Below are 18,271 nucleotides of genomic sequence, written 5' to 3' on the forward strand. Positions count from 1 at the left end.
ATGAGCCAGGAAGGATAACGGTCATGATCATGACAATACCAGCTAACAGTTATTGATCTCTTTGTATGCCAAGTTTCTGTTAAGCACATTATATGCATAAACTCGCTTAAACAGGAGGGAAAGTCAACTGGTGTTGAGAAGGTCCCATACAATCATCATTTAGCTTCCTTCTCAAAATAGTAAATGGTATCATTTCAGACAAGGTTTGTTTTGCTTAAGTGTCTCATATGAGGCAATCACACTCGAATTGCGCAATGCATCTGGGCAACATTTGTATGAAGAAATCTTGCAACAAAATAGGGGCACTTACATACGCACTATGAAAAATCTAGCCTTTTCTATTATTTGAGGGTTCAGTCACATTCTCATTGAATAGTATTATTCTCATTGAGTAAAACTAGCAAGCTTATGAAGCATAGGCATCTGTCTATGGAGATCTAGTGAAATGCATGGTGCAGGGACTTTAAAATCAGACAGTGAGGTTCCAATCCTACTTATGTCACTTGACAAGTCCTGAACCCTTCCGAGCCTCTTTAAATTTAAAATGCAGATAATGCCTGCCTCATAGACTTGTTAAGGCATTAAACAAACATACATTAAACTTCAAGTGGAGATATTAACACAAGATCAGTCTTAGTATAAGCATCTGCTCCCACCCCTCCATCCCGCTTTGGAGCCTACCTGCCAACCTTGACAGTGTTCCCTGACTTCTCCTCCATTCTTCAAGCTCTATTCTGTGCCCCATTTTATGGTTCTTTATTTCCTGGTTATCTTGATTTATCCATTTATTTATTCATAGGTTTTTATTGAACACATACTATATACAAGTCACTGGGTAAGCACTGAGAATACAATAGTGAGCTAAACAATTCTTTTTATGGCCTCGTGAGAGAGACAGGCACTAATCACACATGTGGGAGGATATAGTTACAAACTAAGCTAAATGCTATGAAGGAAAGGAACACACATCTAGGCTGAAGAGTAAGGGAAGTGAAGGTGAGTGGAGACCTGAAGGAGAAGTGAGAGTCTCTATGGCAGGTGGTGATGGTGCAGGTGGAGGTGGTGGTGATGGTGCAGTGGGGATGCTGGTGCTAGTGGTGGAGGTGCTGGTGATGGTGGAGGGGATGGTAGTAGAGGATGGTATCCACAGCACAGGGAACAGCATATGCAAAGGGTCTGTGGTGGGTGGAAACTCCGTGGGTCTGGAAACCTGAAAGTCTGATGTACCTGATGTGGCAGCACACAGACGGTGAGGGTGAGAAGAGGCAGAGACCAGAACTTGAAGCACAAGCCACACCACAGACCCTGCAGGAACTTGTAGCCTATGTTAAATACCTGGATCCTAATCCTAAGAACAATTTGGAAGCCACAGAAGAATTTTAAACTTGAGGTGGGGTGAAATGATCAGATTTGCATTGTTAAAAGATCATTCTAGATCTCTACTGTCCAGTAATGGTAGCTACTAGCCACACATGGGTATTGAACACTTGAAATGTTGCTGGTCTTAGTTGGAATGTGCTGTGAATGTAAAATACACACTGGATTTCAAAGACAGTGTAAAAAAGGAATGTAAAATATCTTGTTACTTTTTTCATAATCTTTACATATTGGAATGGTAATATTTGGGGTTAAATATAATGTAATTAAAATCAGTTTTACCTGTTTCTTGCTTACCTTTTAAAATGTAACTACTAGGACATTTAAAATTACATAAGCAGCTCCCATGATATTTTCATTAGAGGGGGCTTCTCTAGAGGCAGCGTGAAGAAGGAGCTACGGAGAAGGCGAAGCAGGTGAGACCATCAGGAGGTTGTTTTCATAGTTCAGGCAAGAGGTGAAGGTAGCTCTAACTAGGTTGATGGAAGTGGGAGTAAAAGGAGTTGGATGGATTCGAGGTAAAATCAGCAGAACTAAGTCTTGTAGCAGATGCTTCTGGATAGATGGTGGTGCCACATGTTGAAATAAAAAACACTAAGAGAGGACCAGCCTTGGCAAGAAGTATCATGAGCTCAGACTTGGACATGCTGAGTGGACATGCTCTGAGACATCCACGTGGACGCATGTCTCCAGAAGGCTGTTGCCCATCTAGGTCTGCAGCTCGGATGAGATGTCTGCATGGGAGACTTAAATTTGAGAGGTATTGGCATAGAGATGAGAATAAATGAGACTCCTTAGGAAGAAAGCAGCCAGTGAGGAGTGGTCTAGGACCTAGACTTGGGAAACAGGGTAAGGGAGGATAAGTCTGTAAAGGAGCATTGAAAAGGAAACCTAAGTATGTGGGGTCATGGAAGCCAAGGCAGAAGCAAAGAAGGAAGGAGTGTCAGCAAGGAGATTTGTTCTGACAGGTTAGGCAACAGGAAGAATACAATGTATCTGGGAGTTAGCAGTATGGCGGTCATTGATGACCTTTGCAAGTGCTGGTTGGAGTGATAGGGGTGGAAGCCAGCTTGGAGTAGACTAAAGACTGGGCAAGAGGTGAGGAAACAGAGACAGGAAGTATAAAGAGCTCTTTCCAGAAGTTACTCTATGAAGGAGGGGAGAGAGAGAAGCTTGAGGGAGATGAGAATTTGTTTTTGTTTGTTTATTTGAAATAAATATGGAAAAGACTTGAGGATGTGTAAACACTGGTAGGAATGATCTGGTTGAGATGGAGCGGTGGAAAATACAGGAGAGAGAGGATACTAAGCAGCACGTGGTTCCTGAGATGGCAGGGAGGGAGCGTCTCGACTGAACCAGGTGGGGCTGGCGGCCATTCTAGGAGGGAGCCCTCTCCTACTGCAGCAGGAGGGGATTGTGGGTATGGGTAGGAGCTGAGCAGTGAGAAGTTGAGGGGATCTCTGTGGATGGCTTTAATTTCCTCTGCGAAATAAGAGGCAAAGTCATCCCCGAGAGCATGTGGGGAGGCAGAGAATGCCAGTGGCTGGAGGAGGGTGGAGGGTGAGGTGGGTTGGCTAGAAAAGCATAATAAAAGTGCCTGGTCTCCTCTAAGTCCATAGGGACCTTTCAGGTTTAGGACTTTGTCACACAGGAGGAATAGGAACATAAGGAAAAGAGAGTGGTGGCTCTAGAATTTCTATTTAGAAGTGGTGATCTGACTCAGGGGTGAGAGGGCTTGAAGCTTTTTGTACACTATTTTCCATTACATGATAGTGAGAATACACCAGCTGTTCATACGGAAGGGCAGGGAAGGTTTCTGGAGATTGGGGGGAGGGAAAAGCCCTCTCCTTCCACTCCGTGTTTGGTGACACCACTGGCAAGAGGGTTTGCGGGGGTGGTAAGTGTGTCTTGGAGATTCTGAGGTAAGAAAGACTGCATCATCCCAATTCCCCAAGACCTCCTTCTGTCACCCCCAGTGCCCCTGTGCAACGGGCATGCATATTCAGACCATCCGGTGGCCACACCCAAGCTGGTATTTCCCCTGTAAAAAAGGGGGAAGAACCCAGCGAACCAGAAATTTGGGGCCAAGTATGACTCCACAGAATGCTTAGAGGATGGGAACCCTGGGTTCTGCTGACCCTTCCACCTGTGAGCTCCAGCTTGCACCAGGCATTGGCCTGAATCTACACTAAATAAGGAAGAAAGACAAGGCAGGAGATGACCAATGGGTTGGGGGAAGGGGAGGGAACAGTGGACTCTGAGCAAGACGCAGGAGGCTGAGTTAGTCATTTTGAACTTGGACAACTGTTTGTAATCCCAGGGTCCAGGGAGAGACCAAGGTAGTGAGGGGAGGAGCTCGGGGGACGAGGGGGTATAGGAACCGAGAGGTGATGAGTGGGTCATCTTTGTGAACAGTGAAGCAGCTGGGCTCCTGGAAGATCTTAAGAAGAAGTCTGTGAGCAGATGCCAAAGTCTTCGACAAGTGAGAGGAAGGGAGTAGGAGGTCAGCTGATGGTGAGAGACAGAGGAGGGCATGAGGGCAAATGGCGTACGTGAGCTGGGAGCCTCAGAGGGACTGGTTTTCTTTCAAAAGGTTGGGGAGATAAGTCAGTGACTCACACATTTGATCAGGGAGTGGAGTTCCTGGATCTGATGATGCCTTACCCTACCCTACCCTAACCCTAACCCTAACCATGGATTTAATCCCATAGATTTAATCCCATCATATAAACCAACATTTAGTACAAATCATCCCTTAGCAATCTAAAAGGGCTAGAGCTGGCACATGGTAAATAATGTATACACAGTCAAATCTGTTCCAGTGATTGACAGCTCAAGGAAGCCATAGCTGAGGGAGGAGCAGAAGGACACTGGCAGGACACACAGGATCAGACCAGAAGATGAGGCCGTAACTGACTCAGGCCGGAGGAAGCCGTGGCCATAGGCAGCAGAAGAGGAAGGAAACACATGGCAAATTTTTTCTTTGGTGACACATTTAATTTTGTCAATGTTGGCTTTTTTTTTAAAAAGTCCTCATAATTTTTTGTCTGCAGAAGAGATAATTCAGGAGTTTGCTTTGGCTTTATGATTTAATATCTAAATAACTAAATTTGCTAAGTTAAAAATCTTGTCCTTCCTTAAGCTTTTAGGTTTGACTAACTATTTGTAAATCTACTAAATTTAAACATCAGTTTAAAAGGGACTTTGGCTATTGTTTGGTCCCATTTACAAACTTAGCTAATTAAACTTTTAATTAATTTTAGCAGCATTTATAAATGTAATATATTTGATGTTCTCTTTGTCAATTGTTTGACTTAGTAAAACTTTCCTGAGTTCTTAAACAATTCTAATATAACTAATACACTTATAAATATGGTAAAGTTTAAGCTCTCTTAAATGTTTCAATGTATGATGAATGTTTCAATCCGTGTTTCTACAAACAATGAAAAATTTCAACTTAAAATCACAAGTATAAATGAAATATACATTTTAAGTTGGAATTACAAGCTTGACCTTGACTCTAACACACCAAATTTAAAAAATGTGACAAGTCTTTAAAACCCAAATATTCATAGATTCCTTAACACAAAATATGAATATAAATACTAATTATAAGTCTTCCAGAGATTGCATCCAGAAACTTTTTGGGTCAAGTATGACTGTCCATACAATGGCCAAGAAGACAGCAACCTCCAGGCTTTGAAAGATACTTACACACACGTAGGAAACCATTACATCATCATACATAATTTGGGAATTCATTCATAGAGAGGTGGCCAATGATATGGCCTAAGAAGCTGGCAATATTCTTGTCTGTGACCATGACTGGTACACACTGAACCCTAGTTATGCTTTGTAACAGGACTGAACCTAGAGAAGGCAGTGGTCACACAGCTCATGTCCCTGGCTCTGAGTTATTATCATGAGCTCATTTTTTCCATGCACATGGAAGGCAGCAACTTCTACCCAGACTGCCACATCACATGGTTGGATTTAGCAGTTATTTGATTCTTAAGATATTTCAATATATTTCCCAAGGCACTCCAAAGAACTTAGAAATTGATAAAATTCTGCCTTCTTTTCATATTCTTCCTGACTGATGAGGCCATACAGATATTAAAATGATACCAGCTGCTTGCTCATGGTTTTGTCTGACTCTGTGCTTGGAAACAATACACTATATTTCTTCATTCTCGTCTTTAAACAAGGTCAGCTATTGTGCGGCAAGGTAAGGAAGTTGGGGCGAGAAGCCACTGGTCAGACTTCTCTCCTTTGCAGGCCCACCTGTGTCTGCAATGTCCATACTCCATTCCTTCAGACCCAACTGATGCTCTGAAAAGGCATGTCAATCCACTACTCAACAAGTAATAGTTGTGACTTCCCTGGTGGTCCAGTGGTTAAGAGTCTGCCTTCCAATGCAGGAGACGCAGGTTTGATCCCTGGTTGGAGAGCAAAGATTCCACATGCCACAGGGCAACTAAGCCTGTGCACCACAACTAGAGCCCATGCACTCTGGAGCTCCCGTGCCACAACTAGAGAGCCCTCGTGCCACAACAAAAGATCCTGCGTGCTGCAACTAAGACCCGAATCGGCCAAATACATAAATATTTTTTTAAAAAAAGCAAGTAATAGTTGATTAGTGCCTACTGTGTTCTCAGGGCTGGGAATACTTCCCTGCACAAAGGAGAACAAAGTCCATGACCTCATGAAATTTACATCCAGCCACATTCAGCAGCTGTGTGTGAATTTGAAATCTCCTTTTTTATCATCCACTACCAGTCTTGCAACAGATGAAAGTTATTTGCATTGCCCTTGAGAGTTTTGTATATTTGGACCTAACCTATACAAACTTACCTCATATATCATCTTCATGGTTTGGCCCTTTGCATCTGGGATAGTGCATCAGAGAACTTGAAGTAAAGTCTCTTTCCCTCTCTTTTTTCATTTTCCCAAGTTTTAGATTCCTGAAATATTCACAGATTCTCTAAATTAAAAAAAAAAAACCAAGACTTTTATGGACTTTCTGTTCTGAATTAACTTAAGTTTGATGCTTCCAATCCTTGGAGTTAGGTACCAAGAAGTCTGAAATCAATGTAGAAGATCAGTCACTTGGGCTGACAGATGAAGCAGTCAGTTTTACTCTAAGAGATTTTATTGGTCTTTGTTTCTTCTTTCTTCCTTTCTTTTTTAAAAAAATGAACATTTAGACCATTCTTACTAGGAATATCTTAATTTCTGGAATCATTATAGTCTGATGAGTTTAGTCCTGGAATGGACTTTGTAAAATTTGGGTGATGAATTGCTCTGATTACACATGGAGTGGTATTCCAAGGCAGAAAGCTGAAAATGAGCATTCCAGAAGGGATAAAACCATTTGAATATGATATTAGAAGATTTTATATTTCTAGGTAGTTTGGACTTCCTGAGTTACTTAAGAAACAATTTTCTTTCCATCAGGAAATATCTTAGTCAGGTCTCTTTTTGTTGCAAGTGAGAGAAATTAATGTAAACTTATTAAAGTAAAAGGAGACATTTTATAAGCAAGGCAGGATGACCTGCTAGAGAAATTAGGTGTTTTCTCCTTCCTTCTCTAAAAGGCAAGCAAAAGGTTAGCTTCTCCATTTTGGAGGCCTGATATATCCATCCTTTGCTCTTGGAGAGAAGAGGATGTTTTAAAGTCGGTTTTATTGATATAATTTATATATAATAAAATTTATCAATATAAAAAGTACAGTTTGATGAACTTGACAAAGAGATACAGTCATGTAACCACCATCGAAATCATGATACAGAACATTTCTATCACCCCCAAAAGTCCCCATATGCCTCTATGCAGTCAATCCCCTCTCCAACCCGGCTCCCTGATACCCCTGCTTTCTGTCATAGTTTTGCTTTGTGTAGAATTTAAATCTAAATGAATTGTGCAGAATTCATTTAAATGAATTCTATAGTATGTGTTTGTGTCTGACTTCTTTCACTTAGTATAATTCTTTTCAGATCATCAATATTCTTGCATATTTCAGCAGCTCTGCCTTTTTATTGTTGAGTGGTATTCTATCGTATACACATACAACGATTTCTTTATCTGTTCATGAGATGATAGATATTTGGGTCATTTCTAGCTCTGAATAAAGTACATGCTTTTGTGTGGACTTATTTTTTCATTTCTCGTGGGTAATTACCTAGGGTTGAGATTGTTGCATCATTAAGTGCATATTTAATTTGATAAGAAACTGTCAAACTTTCCCAAAGTGGGTGTATCGTTTTGCATTGCCAGCAGCAATGTATGAGAGTTTCAGTTGTTCTACATCCTTGGTATTGTCGATATTGTCAGTCTTTCATTTTAGCCTTTCTAGTGGGCATGTAGTGGTATCTCAATGTGTACCCCCTGCCCGAGTTTTATTGAGATATGATTGACGTATAGTATTGTATTAGTTTAAGATGTATAACATAATGATTTGATATATGTATATATAATGTGAAATAATCATCACAATAAGTTTAGTTAAAATCCATCATTTCACATAGTTACTATTTTTTTCTGGTGATGAGAAGTTTTAAGATCTACTCTTAGCAACTTTTGAAGGTATAATAACAGTATTACTAAAACAGTATTACTAACTATAGTCACCATGCTGTACATCACATTCCCAGAAGTATATATCTTATAACTGGAAATTTGTACCTTTTTTTTTTTTAACATCTTTATTGGAGTATAATTGCTTTACAATGGTATGTTAGCTTCAGCTTCACAACAAAATGAATCAGTTATATACATACATATATTCCCATATCTCTTCCCGCTTGCGTCTCCCTCCCTCCCACCCTCCCTATCCCACCCCTCCAGGCGGTCACAAAGCACCGAGCTGATCTCCCTGTGCTATGCGGCTGCTTCCCACTAGCTATTTACCTTACGTTTGGTAGTGTATATATGTCCATGCCTCTTTATCGCTTTGTCACCGTTTACCCTTCCCCCTCCCCATAACCTCAAGTCCATTCTCTAGTAAGTCTGTGTCTTTATTCCTGTTTCACCCCTAGGTTTTTCATGACATTTTTTTTTTAAAATTCCATATATATGTGTTAGCATACGGTATTTGTCTCTCTCTTTCTGACTTACTTCACTCTGTATGACAGACTCTAGGTCTATCCACCTCATTACAAATAGCTCAATTTCGTCTCTTTTTATGGCTGAGTAATATTCCATTGTATATATGTGCCACATCTTCTTTATCCATTCATCCGATGATGGACACTTAGGTTGTTTCCATCTCCGGGCTATTGTAAATAGAGCTGCAATGAACATTTTGGTACATGACTCTTTTTGAATTTTGGTTTTCTCAGGGTATATGCCCAGTAGTGGGATTGCTGGGTCATATGGTAGTTCTATTTGCAGCTTTTTAAGGAACCTCCATACTGTTCTCCACAGTGGCTGTATCAATTTACATTCCCACCAACAGTGTAAGAGGGTTCCCTTTTCTCCACACCCTCTCCAGCATTTATTGTTTCTAGATTTTTTGATGATGGCCATTCTGACTGGTGTGAGATGATATCTCATTGTAGTTTTGATTTGCATTTCTCTCATGATTAGTGATGTTGAGCATTCTTTCATGTGTTTGTTGGCACTCTGTATATCTTCTTTGGAGAAATGTCTATTTAGGTCTTCTGCCCATTTTTGGATTGGGTTGTTTGTTTTTTTTGTTATTAAGCTGCATGAGCTGCTTATAAATATTGGAGATCAATCCTTTGTCAGTTGCTTCATTTGCAAATATTTTTTCCCATTCTGAGGGTTGTCTTTTGGTCTTCTTTATGGTTTCCTTTGCTGCGCAAAAGCTTTTAAGTTTCATTAGGTCCCATTTGTTTACTCTTGTTTTTATTTCGATTTCTCTAGGAGGTGGGTCAAAAAGGACCTTGCTGTGATTTATGTCATAGAGTGTTCTGCCTATGTTTTCCTCTAAGAGTTTGATAGTTTCTGGCCTTACATTTAGGTCTTTAATCCATTTTGAGCTTATTTTTGTGTATGGTGTTAGGGAGTGATCTAATTTCATACCTTTACATGTAGCTGTCCAGTTTTCCCAGCACCACTTATTGAATAGGCTGTCCTTTCTCCACTGTACATTTCTGCCTCCTTTGTCAAAGATAAGGTGACCATATGTGCGTGGGTTTATCTCTGGGCTTTCTATCCTGTTCCATTGATCTATCTTTCTGTTTTTGTGCCAGTACCATACCGTCTTGATAACTGTAGCTTTGTAGTATAGTCTGAAGTCTGGGAGCCTGATTCCTCCAGTTCCTTCTTTCGTTCTCAAAATTGCTTTGGCTATTCGGGGTCTTTTGTGTTTCCATACAAATTGCAAAATTTTTTGTTCTAGTTCTGTGAAAAATGCCAGTGGTAGTTTGATAGGGATTGCATTGAATCTATAGATTGCTTTCGGTAGTAGAGTCATTTTCACAATGTTGATTCTTCCAATCCAAGAACATGGTATATCTCTCCATCTATTTGTATCGTCTTTAATTTCTTTCATCAGTGTCTTATAATTTTCTGCATACAGATCTTTTGTCTCCTTAGGTAGGTTTATTCCTAGATATTTTATTCTTTTTGTTGCAATGGTAAATGGGAGTGTTTTCTTGATTTCACTTTCAGATTTTTCATCATTAGTATATAGGAATGCCAGAGATTTCTGTGCATTAATTTTGTATCCTGCCACTTTACCAAATTCATTGATTAGCTCTAGTAGTTTTCTGGTAGCATCTTTAGGGTTCTCTATGTATAGGATCATGTCATCTGCAAACAGTGACAGCTTTACTTCTTCTTTTCCGATTTGGATTCCTTTTATTTCCTATTCTTCTCTGATTGCTGTGGCTAAAACTTCCAAAACTATGTTGAATAAGAGTGGTGAGAGTGGGCAACCTTGTCTTGTTCCTGATCTTAGTGGAAATGCTTTCAGTTTTTCACCATTGAGGATGATGTTTGCTGTGGGCTTGTCATATATGGCCTTTATTATGTTGAGGAAAGTTCCCTCTATGCCTACTTTCTGCAGGGTTTTTATCATAAATGGGTGTTGAATTTTGTCAAAAGCTTTCTCTGCATCTACTGAGATGATCATATGGTTTTTCTCCTTCAGTTTGTTAATATGGTTTATCACATTGATAGATTTGCGTATATTGAAGAATCCTTGCATTCCTGGAATAAACCCCACTTGATCATGGTGTATGATCCTTTTAATGTGCTGTTGGATTCTGTTTGCTAGTATTTTGTTGAGGATTTTTGCATCTATGTTCATCAGTGATATTGGCCTGTAGTTTTCTTTCTTTGTGACATCCTTGTCTGGTTTTGGTATCAAGGTGATGGTGGCCTCGTAGAAGGAGTTTGGGAGTGTTCCTCCCTCTGCTATATTTTGGAAGAGTTTGAGAAGGATAGGTGTTAGCTCTTCTCTAAATGTTTGATAGAATTCGCCTGTGAAGCCATCTGGTCCTGGGCTTTTCTTTGTTGGAAGATTTTTAATCACAGTTTCAATTTCAGTGCTTGTGATTGGTCTGTTCATATTTTCTATTTCTTCCTGATTCAGTCTTGGCAGGTTGTGCATTTCCAAGAATTTGTCCATTTCTTCCAGATTGTCCATTTTATTGACATAGAGTTGCTTGTAGTAATCTCTCATGATCTCTTTTATTTCTGCAGTGTCAGTTGTTACGTCTCCTTTTTCATTTCTAATTCTATTGATTTGAGTCTTCTCCCTTTTTTTCTGGATGAGTCTGGCTAGTGGTTTATCTATTTTGTTTATCTTCTCAAAGAACCAGCTTTTAGTTTTATTGATCTTTGCTATTGTTTCCTTCATTTCTTTTTCATTTATTTCTGATCTGATTTTTATGATTTCTTTCCTTCTGCTAGCTTTGGGGTTTTTTTGTTCTTCTTTCTCTAATTGCTTGAGGTGCAAGGTTAGGTTGTTTATTCGAGATGTTTCCTGCTTCTTAAGGTGGGCTTGTATTGCTATAAACTTCCCCCTTAGAACTGCTTTTGCTGCATCCCACAGGTTTTGGGTCGTTGTGTCTCCATTGTCGTTTGTTTCTAGGTATTTTTTGATTTCCTCTTTGATTTCTTCAGTGGTCACTTCATTATTAAGTAGTGTATTGTTTAGCCTCCATGTGTTTGTATTTTTTACAGATCTTTTCCTGTAATTGATATCTAGTCTCATGGCGTTGTGGTCAGAAAAGATACTTGATGCAATTTCAATTTTCTTAAATTTACCAAGGCTTGATTTGTGACCCAAGATATGATCTATCCTGGAGAATGTTCCATGAGCACTTGAGAAAAATGTGTATTCTGTTGTTTTTGGATGGAATGTCCTATAAATATCAATTAACTCCATCTCGTTTAATGTATCATTTAAAGCTTGTGTTTCCTTATTTATTTTCATTTTGGATGATCTGTCCATTGGTGAAAGTGGGGTGTTAAAGTCCCCTACTATGAATGTGTTACTGTCGATTTCCCCTTTTATGGTTGTCAGTATTTGCCTTATGTATTGAGGTGCACCTAAGTTGGGTGCATAAATATTTACAATTATTATATCTTCCTCTTGGATCGATCCCTTGATCATTATGTAGTGTCCTTCTTTGTCTCTTCTAATAGTCTTTGTTTTAAAGTCTATTTTGTCTGATATGAGAATTGCTACTCCAGCTTTCTTTTGGTTTCCATTTGCATGAAATACCTTTTTCCATCCCCTTACTTTCAGTCTGTATGTGTCTCTAGGTCTGAAGTGGGTCTCTTGTAGACAGCAAATATATGGGTCTTGTTTTTGTATCCATTCAGCCAATCTGTGTCTTTTGGTGGGAGCATTTAGTCCATTTACATTTAAGGTAATTATCGATATGTGTGTTCCTATTCCCATTTTCTTAATTGTTTTGGGTTCATTATTGTAGGTTCTTTCCTTCTTTTGTGTTTCTTGCCTAGAGAAGTTCCTTTAGCAGTTGTTGTAGAGCTGGTTTGGTGGTGCTGAACTCTCTCAGCTTTTGCTTGTCTGTAAAGGTTTTAATTTCTCCATCAAATCTGAATGAGATCCTTGCTGGGTAAAGTAATCTTGGTTGCAGGTTTTTCTCCTTCAACACTTTCAATATGTCCTGCCACTCCCTTCTGGCTTGCAGAGTTTCTGCTGAAAGATCAGCTGTTAACCTTATGGGGATTCCCTTGTGTGTTATTTGTTGTTTTTCCCTTGCTGCTTTTAATATGTTTTCTTTGTATTTAATTTTTGACAGTTTGATTAATATGTGTCTTGGTGTATTTCTCCTTGGATTTATCCTGTATGGGACTCTCTGTGCTTCCTGGACTTGATTAACTATTTCTTTTCCCATATTAGGGAAGTTTTCAACTATAATCTCTTCAAATATTTTCTCAGTCCCTTTCTTTTTCTCTTCTTCTTCTGGAACCCCTATAATTCGAATGTTGGTGCGTTTAATGTTGTCCCAGAGGTCTCTGAGACTGTCCTCAGTTCTTTTCATTCTTTTTTCTTTATTCTGCTCTGCAGTAGTTATTTCCACTATTTTATCTTCCAGGTCACTTATCCGTTCTTCTGCCTCAGTTATTCTGCTATTGATCCCATCTAGAGTATTTTTAATTTCATTTATTGTGTTGTTCATCGTTGCTTGTTTCATCTTTAGTTCTTCTAGGTCCTTGTTAACTGATTCTTGCAATTTGTCCATTCTATTGTCCATTCTATCTCCAAGATTTCGGATCAACCTTACTATCATTATTCTGAATTCTTTTTCAGGTAGACTGCCTATTTCCTCTTCATTTGTTAGGTCTGGTGGGTTTTTATCTTGCTCCTTCATCTGCTGTGTGTTTTTCTGTCTTTTCATTTTGCTTATCTTACTGTGTTTGGGGTCTCCTTTTTTGCAGGCTGAAGGTTCGTAGTTCCTGTTGTTTTTTGTGTCTGTCCCCAGTGGCTAAGGTTGGTTCAGTGGGTTGTGTAGGCTTCCTGGTGGAGGGTACTAGTGCCTGTGTTCTGGTGTATGAGGCTGGATCTTGTCTTTCTGGTGGGCAGGTCCACGTCTGGTGGTGTGTTTTGGGGTGTCTGTAGACTTACTATGATTTTGGGCAGCCTCTCTGCTAATGGGTGGGGTTGTGTTCCTGTCTTGCTAGTTGTTTGGCATAGGATGTCTAGCACTGTAGCTTGCTGGTCGTTGAGTGAAGCTGGGTGCTGGCGTTGAGATGGAGATCTCTCGGAGATTTTTGCTGTTTGATATTATGTGCAGCTGGGAGGCCTCTTGTGGACCAGTGTCCTGAAGTTGGCTCTCCCACCTCAGAGGCACAGCACTGACTCCTGGCTGCAGCACCAAGAGCCTTTCATCCACAGGGCTCCTTAATTTGGGATGATTCGTTGTCTATTCAGGTATTCCACAGATGCAGGGTATATCAAGTTGATTGTGGAGCTTTAATCCGCTGCTTCTGAGGCTGCTGGGAGAGATTTCCCTTTCTCTTCTTTGTTCTGACAGTTCCCAGGGGCTCAGCTTTGGATTTGGCCCCGCCTGTGCGTGTAGGTCGCCGGAGGGCGTCTGTTCTTTGCTCAGACAGGACGGGGTTAAAGGAGCCGCTGATTCGGAGGCTCTGGCTCACCCAGGCCGGGGGGTAGGGAGGGTCACGGAGTGCGGGGCTGGCCTGCAGCGGCAGAGGCCGGCGTGACGCTGCAGCCTGAGGGCGCCGTGTGCTCTCCCGGGGGAGCCGACCCTGGATCCCGGGACCCTGGCAGTGGCGGGCTGCACAGGCTCCCCGGAAGGGCGTGTGGCTAGTGACCTGTGCTCGCACACAGGCCTCCTGACGGCGGCAGCAGCGGCCTCAGCGTCCCATGTCCGTCTCTGGGCTCCGCAATCTTAGCCGCGGCTCGCGCCCGTCCTTGGAGCCCTCTCAAGCAGCGCTCTTAATCCCCTCTCCTCGTGCACCAGGAAACAAAGAGGGACGTAAAAGTCTCTTACCTCTTCGGCAGGTCCAGACCCCTCCCCGGACTCTCTCCCGGCCAGTCGTGGCGCACCAACGCCCTGCAGGCTGTGTTCACGCCGCCAACCTCAGTCCTCTCCCGGCGCTCTGACAAAAGCCGGAGCCTCAGCTCCCAGTCCCGCCCGCGCCGGCGGGCGAGCAGACAAGCCTCTCGGCTGGTGAGTGCCGGTCGGCCCGATCCTCTGCGCTGGAATCTGTCCGCTTTGCCCTCCGCACCCCTGTTGCTGTGCTCTCCTCCGCGGCTCCCAAGCTCCCCCACTCCGCCTCCCGAAGTCTCCACCCGCGAAGGGGCTTCCTAGTGTGTGGACACTTTTCCTCCTTCACAGCTCTCTCCCGCTGGTGCAGGACCCGTCCCTATCCTTTTGTCTCTGTTTAGTTTTTTCTTTTGCCCTAACCAGGTACGTGGGGGGTTCCTTGCCTTTTGGGAGGTCTGAGGTCTTCTGCCAGCGTTCAGTAGGTGCTCCGTAGGAGTTGTTCCACGCGTAGATGTACTTCTGGTGTATCTGTGGAGAGGAAGGTGATCTCCGCGTCTTACTCTTCCGCCATCTTCTACCTCCAGATGGAAATTTGTACCTTTTGACCACATATAAAGAGGTCAATTTCACTCTGAAAGGTTTTGTCAATCTTTCAAGTTTCCAAAATATTTAGAACTCAGAAATACTGCTCTTCATATGAGATCACAAGTAACAGAAGACACTCTTACACTCAGGCCCACAGTGAAAAAACTAATAGTAAAACAAGTCGAAGTAACTAAACAATAAGATTTGAAAATCAGTTATTGAATATAGAACTGGAAGACTGTACTTCAGGAAAATGGAAAATGAGATGGCTGCAATTCCATGATAAGACCAGACCCAACAGAAACTGTAATAACAACAGAGCTTAGCTATGAGAATTTTCCACAATGACAGAACTTTAAAAACATGCTTTTATATTAACTAAAGATATTCACAGTTGAAACTGCCAAAACTTGCTTAATACCATATCTCCCTTCTCAATATTTAAAATCCACAGGATACTCGGACCTCAGTGAACATTTGATGGTTGGAGCATAACTGAAACAGTCAGTTCAAAGGTTCTCCCTACATACTTTGATTTTAAGACAAAATAATCTGTAATCTCGGGACAATGTTGCTTTCTCTAGAAAAACCTGACTAACATTGATCTTTGTCAGTGTACACTTGGTTCTTTACTTAACTCTTACCAGTGGTCAGAAAAGGTAACATACTTGAATTTATCCAGTGTCAAACTATACAATCTAACTCTCAATGTTTCCCAGACACTAGGCATATTAGATGTTAGCAATATAGTCTTTTATTTTGTCACATCTTAAAGAACTTTACATTTTCAGGTACATGTCGAAGATGCTCCCAGGTACTTCCTTCTTCTTGGAAAGTAAGCAAGAAAATAAAACTTTCTCTAAGGAGCAACTTGATTCTTTTCAAAAACTGAAGACTTTGGAAGCTGGTGGCAACAGTTTCGTTTGCTCCTGTGACTTCCTGTCTTTCACACAGGGGCAGCAGGCCCTGGCCCAGGTCCTGATCGACTGGCCAGAAGAATACCTGTGTGACTCTCCATCCTCCGTGCGGGGCCAGCGGGTTCAGGACACCCGGCTCTCGCCTTCTGAATGCCACAGGGCAGCCGTGGTGTCTGCCGTGTGCTGTGCCCTTTTCCTGTCGTTCCTGCTCGTGGGAGTTCTGTGCCACCATTTCCACGGACTGTGGTACATGAAGATGATGTGGGCCTGGCTCCAGGCCAAGAGGAAGCCCAGGAAGGCTCCCCGCAGGGACATCTGCTATGACGCCTTTGTGTCCTACAGTGAACGGGATTCCTACTGGGTGGAGAACCTCATGGTCCAGGAGCTGGAGCACTTCAGACCTCCCTTTAAGTTGTGTCTTCACAAGCGGGACTTCATTCCTGGCAAGTGGATTATAGACAATATCATTGACTCCATTGAAAAGAGCCACAAAACCATCTTTGTGCTTTCTGAGAACTTTGTGAAGAGTGAGTAGTGCAAGTACGAGCTGGACTTCTCCCATTTTCGTCTCTTTGATGAGAACGACGATGCTGCCATTCTCATTCTGCTGGAGCCCATTGAGAAAAAGGCCATCCCCAGCAGGAAGGGTTTCAGTTGAAGAACAATTCTAGTTTTTAAAAGAAAAATATCTATAAAATGAAATATTCTCAGGTTTCAAAACTCAGCTCTATGTTGATTCAGAGTTTTACTATTATCATTTTGCATAGGCACTAATAAATAGTATTCTTCAGAAGTTACAGATGTTACTGAAATCTCTTCAAAGTAGAAAAATTTTGAAGAATGAGCATTTGCGTACAACAATCTGTGTATTAGTGCAAGGATTACAGCAGATTTTCATTAAGTGATTTTTGACAGCTATATTTATTATTTTCTCTATTACAAAATATTTTATGTGAACAAGACAGTGTTTTTTGATAACTTCATTTTAGAATTTCAGTCAGATTCTCAAAAAATAGATACCATGAGAGTTACTTTTTACCGAATTATCTTTTCATATTGTGTTCATTTTCTAACTTTTTTTTTTAAAAAATAAGTTGTGTAGGCAGTTAGAGGAGGTCTTATACTGAAAAGAAGCGAAGGCGTTTTGGAGTCTAACCTGGGATTTGCCACTTGGCTCTGAGCCATATGACTTGAGGCAAGTTCTTTAATCAATTGAACTGAAGGAGTAATAATATCAGAACTATTTATTTCACATGTTATTATAAGACTCAGGTGAAAAGATTTATGTGAAAGTGCTTCGAAAACGTGAAGAACTGAACACGTATAAGGATGTGCCTAGTAGAAGGTGCTAATAGCTTTGCTGAGAGTGTAGAGAAAAATACACTGCATGTAGATGACACTGGTAGTAAGTTGTGGGTAAATACATAATTTCTACTTAACTTTGTCAGAATATTCTAATCAAATTTGGGATTACAAAGCAATAACATCAGTCAATCTAGGCAGCTCAACTAGAAAAATATAGAGAAAGAACAGAGGTTTTCAGTTTCAGGGCAAAAAATTGGAAAGAAGTTTTCTGAAGGACACACTTGAGAAATCATGAGGAAGGGAGGGGGAGATTTTGAAGTAATAAGAAGAAAGTGTTTCAGACAGCTGGAGAGCCTGGATGGTCAGGGATGCAGAGAAATGTCCCCACGGTAATCAGTAAACTGTATAGAAAAACAGACTCCATCCCCTCAAGTTCATATTCATGCCTATAGATTAAGTCTGCCTAAGGCTGGAGCCTTTGATGAAGACTAGGCATGTGGAATAGGGTAACACAAAGAACCCTGGGTTTAGGGTAAAATTCTGGTTTCAAATCTCAATTCTGGCACTTAGAATTTGCATGGCATTTCCTCCTGTGTCAAAGAGGAACTAGAATGCTTCTTCAGCCTCCAATCTCAATTTGGGAAGGTCAAATGTAATTATGAAAATAAAATATAGTTTATGAATATTAAGGCAGCTTAATTTTGAAAAGGTAGCTAGTTTCCCTTACAAAGATGTCTCACTAGTTTCTGTGGCAATGAAGAAAGCCAATCTAAGACTGTTCGTTCTGGGAATTACCCATTTTGAGAAACAGGGATGGAAACACGCAAGGGAAGGACTTAAGTTCAAAATCTTAGACATAAGGGGGAGCCCACATCTTTTCACGGTAAGAGCAAGGATGGGAGGTGGGTGCTAGGGAAAGTCAGCGCACCACCAGGGGACCGCCACAAGATTGAAATTTTTAAAAAATCTGGGCTGTCCTTATCTGCTCTTCAGACAAAATCTTGCTGCGTTGGTTTGGATAGTGACTGGTGAGTTATCTTAATGCAGGAGAGAATAGACTTGCGGGTGGAAGTGGACCCTGGAGATATACTGACCGGGAAATTGTGTTTAAAAGGTCGTGGTGGGGGTGGCAG

The 18,271-nt window shown here is 41.2% G+C and overlaps 1 protein-coding gene across 1 annotated transcript; it reads left to right on the forward strand.

The window, feature by feature from the left end:
• Nucleotides 1–1,031: 1,031 nt before the first annotated feature.
• LOC132519053 (toll-like receptor 2) lies at nucleotides 1,032–16,509 on the forward strand. The gene is given in 3 exon segments (XM_060147024.1): nucleotides 1,032–1,181; nucleotides 15,564–15,664; nucleotides 15,666–16,509. Coding segments are annotated over 3 exon segments (954 nt in total). The 3' UTR covers nucleotides 16,369–16,509.
• The last annotated feature ends 1,762 nt before the right edge of the window (nucleotides 16,510–18,271 follow it).

The sequence above is a fragment of the Lagenorhynchus albirostris genome, chromosome 4 (genome assembly GCF_949774975.1).
Source record: "Lagenorhynchus albirostris chromosome 4, mLagAlb1.1, whole genome shotgun sequence".
In the NCBI taxonomy this organism is placed as follows: Eukaryota; Metazoa; Chordata; class Mammalia; order Artiodactyla; family Delphinidae; genus Lagenorhynchus; species Lagenorhynchus albirostris.